We start from the raw sequence: 12283 nt of genomic DNA on the forward strand, positions 1-12283 counted from the left end.
AAGGCGAAATGACATCATCAACAAAATGACAAATAGCTAAGTGAGAATAATAATAAAAATAGCAAAGATCATAGTATACCTATTGCATATGATACAAAACAGCCTTTTGTGAGTGCTTACAGTAGCTTGTTTTTGCTGTTTGAGCTCAAAACAGACATAATATTGGAAAAAGCTCATCTTATCATTATTTTGCTTAAGGTTGTAATTCCAATATGAATTGTGATACGTGTGGAAAGGGCTCATGTGCAGTAAAATCTGTGTGTGTGTGTGTGTGTGTGTGTGTGTGTGTACCTCAGAGCAGAGGTGAGATGGTCTCAGGGTTTTCAAGGACAAATTATTTCAAAATGCCAATAATTCACAGAGATGTTCAGATGAGTTAGATAAATAGCTGTATGCTTGTAACCTACACAGAGAGTGATACTGTAAATAGCTGTATGCTTGTAACCTACGTGGAGAGTGATACTGTAAATAGCTGTATGCTTGTAACCTACACAGAGAGTGATACTGTAAATAGCTGTATGCTTGTAACCTACGTGGAGAGTGATACTGTAAATAGCTGTATGCTTGTAACCTAGGTGGAGAGTGATACTGTAGATAGGAAGAAAGGGTAGGTTTGGCCCAGCAATCCAGATTTATAAAAATGGTACAAGGCTCAAACCCAGAGATTCCTGTGGCTAAATCGAAGCACTTTCAAGTCCTTGAATAGTATTTATTTTAAATCTAAGCACTGTCAGGTACTTCTCAGATGCGTGGTTGTGTCACATGGTACTCACTCGCTCCAGCGCTTCATGATGCCGCCATTCTTCTTGGCTCTGAGCGTGTTGCTGGCCGACTCAGACAGAGGCTCAATCTCACAAGACAGATTGTAGCTGTGGGAACAAGACATGGCGTTTTGAGCTCATCTCATGGATAAAGCATGGCGGCCTGGTTATGAGAGGCCACACTGCCCATTCAATACCCAGACATCCTGTCCTGTCACATGACGTCAGTAAGCCCAAAGATACTAAAGAGACGAGAGAGGAGTCCAGCTTTCTCTGCTGCTGTTTAGGAGACTTTCACTCGGAAGTTTGCATTTGTCACTTTGGAAGCCGATACCAGACAAGAATTCTGGCAAACAGGGAATAATTCCACTGCTTATCAAAACTTCATTGGATGAAATGTTTGTCTCCACACTATAACATTTCTAGAACTGAAAAAGTCCATCTAATAATCTTTGCACAGGTTTTGAGAGTGTTGATACCTTTTTTAAGTCTATGATGTTGGCAAGCTCTAGGACCTCAACCAAGACTTACAATAGGTGAGTGTTTTTCCCCTTCTTCAGTTTAATATAACACTTCAAGAAATCAACATTTGTATTGGTTGACATTGGTAACATCACATTAAAGCCTTTAAACCAGTGCAGCTTATGTTCCAAGTCCGACACTGAAAACACTCTGATAGTTTGATGCATCACTGAAAATACCCTGATGGTTTGATGCATCACTGAAAATACTCTGATGGTCTGATGCATCACTGAAAACACTCTGATAGTTTGATGCATCACTGAAAATACCCTGATGGTTTGATGCATCACTGAAAATACTCTGATGGTTTGATGCATCACTGAAAACACTGATGGTTTGATGCATCACTGAAAACACTGATGGTTTGATGCATCACTGAAAATTAGGGGTGTCACAATATATCGTCCCACGAAATTTCGCGATAGTAAAACGTCACGATATGTATCGTTGAGATGAAATCTCATATCGTGAAAAAAAAAAAAAAAAAAAAAAAAAACTTTTTTTTTTTTTTTTTTTTTTTTTTAATAGACAAAGAAACGTCTTTGTTTGTTGAAGTTCAATGTGTGGAAAGTAGTTCAGTTGAACAAGTCTCTGAAGAGACACATGAGAAGTTATACAGGAGAGAAACCATTCAATTGAGTTTCTGGCAAAACTGTTTACTTGACAGGAAAAACTGAAGATGCATAAAAAATAGACTAAGAAAAGTCTTGTTGTTTGAGTTTGAAGAAAAACTGAAGATGCATAATGAGAATTTATACTGCTGAGAAACCTTTTAGTTCAAAGTAAATCTAAGTGACGGTGTAACTCATTCTATTTCAAGATAAGCCTTATCTCCAATCTCATGTTTTTTCTAGTTGTTATTGTAATAACAATTTCCCACAACAGCATGTTTTGTATTTGTGCATTTCAAATAAAATACTACTTTTCCAGTCATATATTGTCATTATTCAAGTTTTAAAAAATATTGTTAAAATCGTATCGTATCGTATCGTTATCGTGAACCCAGTATCGTGATACGTATCGTATCGTGAACTGAGTGTATCGTGACACCCCTACTGAAAATACTCTGATGGTTTGATGCATCACTGAAAACACTCTGATGGTTTGATGCATCACTGAAAACACTGATGGTTTGATGCATCACTGAAAACACTCTGATGGTTTGATGCATCACTGAAAACACTGATGGTTTGATGCATCACTGAAAACACTCTGATGGTTTGATGCATCACTGAAAATACTGATGGTTTGATGCATCACTGAAAACACTGATGGTCTGATGCATCACTGAAAACACTGATGGTTTGATGCATCACTGAAAATACTCTGATGGTTTGATGCATCACTGAAAACACTGATGGTTTGATGCATCACTGAAAACACTCTGATGGTTTGATGCATCACTGAAAACACTGATGGTTTGATGCATCACTGAAAACACTCTGATGGTTTGATGCATCACTGAAAACACTGATGGTTTGATGCATCACTGAAAACACTCTGATGGTTTGATGCATCACTGAAAATACTGATGGTTTGATGCATCACTGAAAACACTGATGGTTTGATGCATCACTGAAAACACTCTGATGGTTTGATGCATCACTGAAAACACTGATGGTCTGATGCATCACTGAAAACACTGATGGTTTGATGCATCACTGAAAACACTGATGGTTTGATGCATCACTGAAAACACTGATGGTTTGATGCATCACTGAAAATACTCTGATGGTTTGATGCATCACTGAAAACACTCTGATGGTTTGATGCATCACTGAAAATACTCTGATGGTTTGATGCATCACTGAAAACACTGATGGTTTGATGCATCACTGAAAACACTGATGGTTTGATGCATCACTGAAAATACTCTGATGGTTTGATGCATCACTGAAAATACTCTGATGGTTTGATGCATCACTGAAAATACTGATGGTTTGATGCATCACTGAAAATACTCTGATGGTTTGATGCATCACTGAAAACACTGATGGTTTGATGCATCACTGAAAACACTGATGGTTTGATGCATCACTGAAAATACTCTGATGGTTTGATGCATCACTGAAAACACTGATGGTTTGATGCATCACTGAAAACACTGATGGTTTGATGCATCACTGAAAACACTGATGGTTTGATGCATCACTGAAAACACTGATGGTTTGATGCATCACTGAAAACACTCTGATGGTTTGATGCATCACTGAAAACACTCTGATGGTTTGATGCATCACTGAAAACACTCTGATGGTTTGATGCATCACTGAAAACACTCTGATGGTTTGATGCATCACTGAAAACACTGATGGTTTGATGCATCACTGAAAACACTGATGGTTTGATGCATCACTGAAAACACTCTGATGGTTTGATGCATCACTGAAAATACTCTGATAGTTTGATGCATCACTGAAAATACTCTGATGGTTTGATGCATCACTGAAAACACTGATGGTCTGATGCATCACTGAAAATACTCTGATAGTTTGATGCATCACTGAAAATACTCTGATGGTTTGATGCATCACTGAAAACACTGATGGTCTGATGCATCACTGAAAACACTGATGGTTTGATGCATCACTGAAAACACTGATGGTTTGATGCATCACTGAAAACACTGATGGTTTGATGCATCACTGAAAACACTCTGATGGTTTGATGCATCACTGAAAACACTCTGATGGTCTGATGCATCACTGAAAACACTGATGGTTTGATGCATCACTGAAAATACTCTGATGGTTTGATGCATCACTGAAAATACTCTGATAGTTTGATGCATCACTGAAAATACTCTGATAGTTTGATGCATCACTGAAAATACTCTGATGGTTTGATGCATCACTGAAAATACTCTGATGGTTTGATGCATCACTGAAAACACTCTGATGGTTTGATGCATCACTGAAAACACTCTGATGGTTTGATGCATCACTGAAAACACTCTGATGGTTTGATGCATCACTGAAAACACTCTGATGGTTTGATGCATCACTGAAAACACTCTGATGGTTTGATGCATCACTGAAAACACTCTGATGGTTTGATGCATCACTGAAAACTGAATAAATAAATAAATAAATAAATAAATAAATAAATAAATAAATAAATAAATAAATAAATAAATAAATAAATAAATAAATAAATAAATAAATAACTGACTGACCTCTCTGCCTCGCTGAGTTTCTCCACTCCTGCAAACCACTCTCTGAAGTGGCTGTCCTGAGTGAAGCTGTAGTTGTTGGAGGCCAACTGGAGCAGCTTGATCTGAGCGATCACCTCAAACTCCTGCAGACAGACAGGCAAGCAGACAGACAGACAGGCAAGCAGACAGACAGGCAGACAGACAGACAGACAGGCAGGCAGACAGACAGGCAGACAGACAGACAGGCAAGCAGACAGACAGACAGGCAGACAGACAGACAGACAGGCAGGCAGACAGACAGGCAAGCAGACAGGAGGAGAGTTATACAGATAGACAGTAGGAGAGACAGATACATTATAAACAATGTGATGGTTAGATTGTGATTCCCGTGATTTGTTTTTGTTTGTTTGCTTCTCTGTTCTGAGATGTATGCTTTCCTCTCACCTGCACGGAGATAATAAAGTATCATACAAATACACAAAGTTCTATTTTTTTCTCATTGTTTCTGTTTTATGGCTTCAATTCTGTTTGATCAAGTAATGCAAATAAAGTAATGTTGTTTTTTAAGCTGTGCAGCCACTTCTAGTAGGCTATAAGTAGTGACATGTGCGTCCGTCTGTCCGTTATAGCATGCAATGTTTGTAAGATGCCTAAGCCCCTCCCCCGGAGTAGCATGATATGTTTGTAGCCTAAGCCCCTCCCCCTGGCTCCACGAGCAAGCGAACGTGGTCGAGTGAGGTCGAAGACTGAATTACTGATGGGAATTACGGCTCTTTGAAGGGAGCCGGATCTTATGGCTCCGTTTCTTTCTGAGAGCCGTTCAAAATAGTGGCTCCTCGTTCCTTTTTTTATTTTTTATTTTATCAGGCGCGCACTACTGTTTCTCTGCTAAATCACTAATATAATGATATGGTATGATTTGGATCAGATTTGTTAGACCCACCACTATTTCATTTAGCATCAGTGCACTGCAGCAGCATTGGGTTAGATGCAGATGCACTCCGCGGCGTAGCCCGTTTTGATATTAAGCTGAGTCCGCCCATCCAGGCCAGCTACAGGATGCGCCGGTAGCAATTAACGAGTGCACCCGACCTATCCTCCCTGCCCCATGCTCCCTGCTCAGCGGACTAGCAGAGGGAGGGAGGGAAGTCTACTCTGTGTGTGTGCTGGGGAGCGGCAGGCAGTGAAATTTGGGCACAACATTAAAACGAACGGCTCTCAAGTAGGACTCGGTTCCCTTCGTTCATAGCAAAGAGCCGTTCAATAGATTCGGATCGTTCGCGAACATCACATCACTGGACTGAATGGAGAGAGAGACCTAAGGGGCCGAACACACACCATATGCCAATCCTACGCTGAAGCAACGCAGCGCGGAGGCAGTTTCATTTCAGCGGCCTTGTTAACAGGCGAGACCGATCACACCAGCCGCAGCGCTTTGCCTCGCCACGCCGAAGCAACTCTGCATGCGTGCTGCAGCGATAGTTCAGCTTCTGGTCTATTTTTTAAGCATGAAGTCAATGCAAGTTGTGAGCACAGGCAGCTGCTGGAAGCAGCGATGCTGCAGCGCTGCTTCTGAGATGCTTGTGGTGTGAACCAGCTGCTGCAATGTCATCCAAATGTGACACACGTCATCGTCAAGGCGACACACAGATATTAGCCGATTAGCTTGGTAAACTTACTAACACATGCAAACACATTTACCTCCGTAATCGAGCAATGGATTTCAACCATTGGCACCACCGTTTGCACCATTGGAATCAGTGTGACTTGTACTTGTTAATGAACCTCAGTTGTGTATTGAGCCCATAATTGCTCACGTACGTAGCCTACTGTAGTGTACTAAACCTGCAGTGCTTACTGGAAACACCTGGGTGTGATTTTTATGATTCTACTGAAGTCTGTCAGATCATCAAACCAAAAGAACATTTTACTTACCTTTCTTCTCTTCTCGAAGTTGATCAGACCTCCCTGCAAAATGGAATAAAAAAACCATGAGAGACTGTTGTAAAACATGGTTCATACAGACAGCATTCAACCAAATTCAATTCAGTTCAATTCAATTTTTCTGTTCATAAGGAAGCAAGAAACATTTCCTCAAACCTTACTGCAACCACCAATGCTTTAAATCCGTGATTATCAAACGTTTTCATATCAAGGACCCCATCATTTAGTCGGGGCCACGAACCCCATTTCCCGAGATCAAAATCTGTGAATATCTTTAATGTTAGATATGATTTTGTCCAGATTCCCACGACTGTCTGTATTGTAGATAGTGAAACATTCTGCTACATCAGGGGTGGGCAAATTTTTTTTCCTGAGGGCCAGACTGACTTACATCAAGTAAGCGAAGGGCCACACATTGGAGATTATACCTGCCAACACTCCTGATTTTCGCGGGAGTCTCCCTATTTTGAACCCTCTCTCCCGATGTGATTGGTAATTTCTCGTTAAACTCCCGATATAATAGTGATGCAAATCCAATGGCTGTAGATTGAAGTTGAGATTTATTAACACGTTCACTGCCAATGACGAGATATCTCGTCTTACAAAATCCAACGGTTGACTGCCAATGACGAGATATCTCGTCTTAAAAAAAAAAAAAAAATGTTGACGTGGGACGTGGATCAACGCCCCCCCACATCTCCTATAAAATTATTGGAGCCACCGAACGTGTACAACCCATTCCACCGACCCACTAAGTGGCGACAGTGCCCTCCAAACTAGAAAAAGCAGAGCCAAAACTGCAGGGGAACGCGCGATGAAACCATTCTCATACTGTAGAATGGATTGGCGAAAACGCTTTCGCTTTCGCGCTGATTGCTGGCGGTGAGGGATTGCAAATTTGCATAATAGATTACGGGTGGAACACACTTTGAAACACGCAGCATAAATAAGACCAGAATCGCAAAAGCTTCATCAAAGCTCTCAACCGAAACCGCAAGAAACGAGCGAGCCCATCCAGACTTGCCCAGCGGCCGCCAGCAGACAGGAGCAGCAGCAAAGCAGTGAGCCTGGTGACGCGAGGTTACAGCAGCAGAAACGAGCTTGTGACACGCCCGCTGCAGCCAAGAAGACACACACGGAGGGAGGAGTTTGAAGGAGAGGGGTGTTTCCTGCTGTTATGGAGGAAATTACTGTTCAAAACTATTGTTTAGATGTCTGACGTCTTACTGATGCCAAAAATGAATGGTTAAAGTGACTGTTCTATCGAATTTCACAAAAAGCCATTTATCTCAGAATAAATTTTCAGACGCTGAAACCATGCTGTATTCAACTGCTAATGCTTACATAACTACTAACTCTACAAACTAACTCTTTTAGACAGAGAAAGCACACATTCTATTAGTTCTTTTGAGATATTGTGTGTTCACAAAATCCTAACAGAAAAGAATCCTCGGCTCTTGAAAGATGAGCCAGAATCCTCAAAAAAAAAACTTGGCAGAAGCTAACTACAGTATTGAAAAACGGCTGGCAGTGAATGTGTTAACATAATTCTGCCTTTTATTGAGTTTTTCGGGGTTGTTTTGTTTTTATTTGAGGACCATGGGAGCAGGATTGAGATGGTCCAGGGGCCAGGTCCGTCCCTGGGGCCGCCATGTGTGTGCTACATTCTCTAACTGTGTTAACTTGTTGTAAATTAAATAACAGTGAAGTTTAACCATTCATCAACTTGACTGGACCACGTGGAACCCCCCCCCCCCCCCTTTAAATTTTAAGTTCACATTTCCAGGTATTCCAGTACTTGGTTTAAATGAGAGGACTTGTAAATGTAAGGTGGTGTGATGACATCTGACCTCAGTGTAGTCCTTCATGGCCGTGTCCATCATCACCAGATCGGTCAGGAAGGTTCCCAGGTAGGGGATGGTCCCCTGCATCACCCCCTGTTTCAGAGGAGAGGCACCATGAATGGATGAGTCGCAGATAGGCTTACAATCAACTATTACATACAAGTCATTCATGTATGTGATTCTGATTCTGATTCTGAACAACACTTCTATAGACTGTTTGACCCTCTGGTGACACCGTCTGCAGTGACTTGATCTGCCACTAGATGGGGCTGCTGACACAAAGACGATGCTGTACCTGAGTAGAAATTAGATTGTGCCATTCTGAGTCCTTCTGTAGAGAAGGTAAGTGGGAGGAAACCCACTCGCTACTGAGAAGATAGTGGGTGGTTTCAATGGTGAGAAATAAGTCCATTTTATTCCAAAGAGCAGCAAACATCTCAGTCCAACACCTCCAGCCCTGTGGGGATTTTCTCTGAAGGTTTCCTACAGAAACAGCCTCACTAACGAGGAGGCGGCTGTTGTTTGGTGTTTCTTACTATTTCCCCCCCTTATTTAGTCATTATTACTGTCTCTTATGGGACTGTGCGCTCATGTGGTTAGAAACACTTTCATGTGAAACACTGTTCTTAGATGTATCTCTGTTTTCTGTTCTATCTGTGTATCTCTTGTAGGCTATAGGACGAATCAGCATGACATCACAACACCCGAAAATGTGGAACCGCAGCAGTTAACTAGTATGAGTTAGTATGAGTTGTGCCAAACAAACGTTAATATTTCAATAACGATACATGACATCGCTTATATTTTGACATTCTGAGTGAGCGCAGAGCTAAAGGGTCTGATGTACAACATATGTATGTCGTGTTAAAGTTGTGTGAACTGTCGTTGATTTTAAAATGAAGTGAATTTAGGCTAGAGTGAGACAGTCAAGGCTTTCCATAGAGTCTTATTATAAAGCTTATGCCGTTTCTTTACCAACACTGGTCCCTCGTATTACCTTTTATTCCCTATTTTCCCTGTTTTTATTTATTGATTTATTCTTATTTTTATTAAACTAAACTTGACATGACTGTCTCTGTGGGTTTTATATATTTAGTTATTCTAATTTTTATTCAACTAAACTTGACATGCCTTTACATCTCTGTGGGTTTTATATATGTATTCTTATTTTTATTAAACTAAACCTGACATGACTTTACATCTCTGTTTGTTTTATATATTTATTCTTATTTTTATTAAACTAAACTTGACATGACTCTCTGTGGGTTTTATGGCATGCAAAGCACCTTGTAAACGTTTTTCTTTTCTTTAGAAGGTTCACAGTTGCACCACCTGCAAACCGGCTCTAGCACCAGCCCAGAACCAGCAGTTAGTGGAAAGGGGGCAGAGGACTCAGAGGAGCCCTACAGCACGGCACTTATCCTGCAGGGGGTGCTGCAGAGTGCATCAGTGGTGGAGAGCTACAGAAAGTATCTACATGTCTGCAACTATGTGAATGTGAAGCAATGGCAAAGCTGAAGAGCATGTGTCCTTCCATAGATAAAAGGTTAAATAAATAAATAAATAAATAAATAAACATGAGTCTGTGTTGTTTTTCTCACTGAGCTCACCAGTTCTCTCTGCTGCTGGTGTCTCCTCGTCGTTCGTTTTGGGTTGATTTCCAAGGTGGCAAACTTGGAAGTGCCCTCCTGCAGAAAGACAAATGGACAGACAGATGCTCCATGTTAAATATCTACAGAAATCAACCTGTCTCCAAACCTTATGTGACATTTTCCCATGACTGAAGCTTCCCCTAAACACAAGGAAGCTACACAAACCTGCAGCTGTGCATTGGGGGAGGGGGTTTGGCCGATGCCGATATATGCGCGTATTTTTTCCACCTAATTTCAGGGGACATCAAGTCTCTCCTGTCGTGGAATGAACAGATTCCTCAGAATGATGCAAACACAGAGGGGCGGAGCTCCCAGACACATTCCTCAGGATGATGTAAACGCAGCGGGCCTGTAACCCGAGCTGCACCGCCTGGCCGGGGCAGATAGGGGGGAGGTGCAACCGGTCGGGGCGGGGCAAGGGCTCTTATCTTCACCTGCCAAAGGTTTCCACCCATTGACGTCAACAGGGAATTCCGTAGAGAAAGACCTGGGTTTCCTCCCTATCAGCAAGAACGTCAGCTTTTACAGACAACTGTTTTGACAAAACATCAGCTCCTCTTGAATAAACCAACTCAAAATCCTCCCCATACAAACATGATATCAATACACTTCAGGTCTGCAACTTTGTCTATGAATGCATACACACACCTGTCTGACAGATCACCTTATACCCCCCTTCCCCAACTATCACACTATTAACTATCACAACAATCCATTTTCAAAAGGCTACAGAGCTGTGCTATGGAACACTCATATCAATATCGCCAATCAAGCATTATCTCTTAACTCCATATATATAACTTAAATCAGAACTCAAAGTATCCCTGATGAGTTACACATAGCCCACACATCACACACACCTCACACTGCCCTTTTAACTGTCTACTTGTCTAACTGTCTACATACTCATTTTTGTTGCTCTTTTGTTTTCCCTTTTCTTTGTTCTTTTCTTTTTAAGTGTTGCTTTTCCTTTTCTTAGTTATCATTTGCTTTGTCCGGATTATTATTCATATTGGTTTCATTTCTGAGGTAGAGACCAAGAATAAGCCCACCTGGAGTTTCCTGTCTCTACGAGCACATTATTTTATTGTTTTCCTTTTGTCTGTTTCTGTTTTTAAATATGTGACAATCAATCAATCAATCAATCAATCAATAAAAGGTTCCCATACTTTTTACAGTTTCAATCTGTATTTTGACAAGTTTATAGATGCATCCTGTGTGCGCATGTGAAGAAGTACTGTCAGTAGCAGCACAAGAACGTGGACTGCTTTCCACACACCGAATGAGTAACATCTGTATACTTTTTAAAATTGTTCCCATTTTTGTCATTTCACCTCATGTTATTTTGTTTTTTATGTTCTGTATTTTTATTCAAATTATTTTCAATCTGTTACACCTGTCAGTCTATTGTCCGGGTCATGTGACTGCCTCCTCTTTGGATGTGATGATATAGGTGAGAATTTTCACCAAACAATGTGCTCACCCCAAAAAAAGTCTTGATTCAATTCAGTCCGGTGCTGGATCACTTCATGGCAAGAGGTTTCAATCAAATATAAACGATCCGCACTCAGGAAAAACTGTTGATTTCTTTTATTTTTCTTTACATGATGTCCAACAGTGCAGCAATGCAATGATATAGGTGAGGCCACCTGGTTTGTCTGCATTTTAGCCCTGATGGAGACCTCTGTGGTGAAAAGATGTTGGTGTAATCTCTGAGCCACGACATTAAAGGCTTTTTAATCTACTTCCTTCCTCGTCCTGATTTTTCAAGTGGAGTGCCTGGATTGTCCTTTTGTTTCCGGTATCGAAGTACAGTGAAATCCGGTTATAGTAATCAGCTGCAATCTGGTTCAAAAAGCTTGGTATAGAATCATTCCTATACACATGCTGTTTGAATAATTTGATTATAGTAATCAGGAGTCCGCTCACACTCAGAAAATAACTCCCCTCCACGCAGGACCCCCCACCCGCAAACAAACAAAGATATATTATTAGAACATTTTACAGTCTCCACCACTCAGCAAAGAAAAGACAGATGCAACCTAGCTATCATGGAGATGTCCATGGTCCCCACGCGCGGCTTCAACAAATGCCATAATATTTTCTGCTTTAGCGCCATGCATTCGGGCCACCGACATCTCCATGCCAGCCAGGTCCACAGATGAAGATGCCCAGGCAGAGTGTGAGGAGCCTTCCATCTTTGGGCTGCCATTTTTTTTGCGGCAGTAAGGCCCAGCAATAGCAACGCCTCTGCCTCAAGGATCATTTCAGCCCAGTAAAATCATTCAACAACAAAACATAGGAGGAACAGTGACTCCCAACACCTTAGACAACTTCCTGGCAACTTCTCTCCAAAATAAAGAAACGGCCGAGCATTCCCAGACCATGTGTATAAAGTTATCAGGG

General features: G+C 41.2%; 1 protein-coding gene across 2 annotated transcripts in view; it reads right to left on the reverse strand.

Annotated features, from left to right (window-relative positions):
* LOC310783949 (ral guanine nucleotide dissociation stimulator-like) overlaps positions 1-12283 on the reverse strand; it is a gene marked incomplete at its 5' end in the record, with an annotated part of 82698 nt that overhangs the window by 9330 nt on the left and 61085 nt on the right. For both annotated transcript variants that reach the window (XM_083644886.1, XM_083644885.1), the window contains 5 exons: positions 774-869; positions 4459-4580; positions 6373-6405; positions 8232-8318; positions 9836-9913. In XM_083644886.1, coding sequence (XP_083501012.1) covers positions 774-869; positions 4459-4580; positions 6373-6405; positions 8232-8318; positions 9836-9913 — 416 coding nt within the window. The remainder of the gene's footprint in view (positions 1-773; positions 870-4458; positions 4581-6372; positions 6406-8231; positions 8319-9835; positions 9914-12283) is intronic.

This window comes from Poromitra crassiceps (assembly GCF_964638095.1).
Source record: "Poromitra crassiceps genome assembly, chromosome: 10".
Taxonomy (NCBI): Eukaryota; Metazoa; Chordata; class Actinopteri; order Beryciformes; family Melamphaidae; genus Poromitra; species Poromitra crassiceps.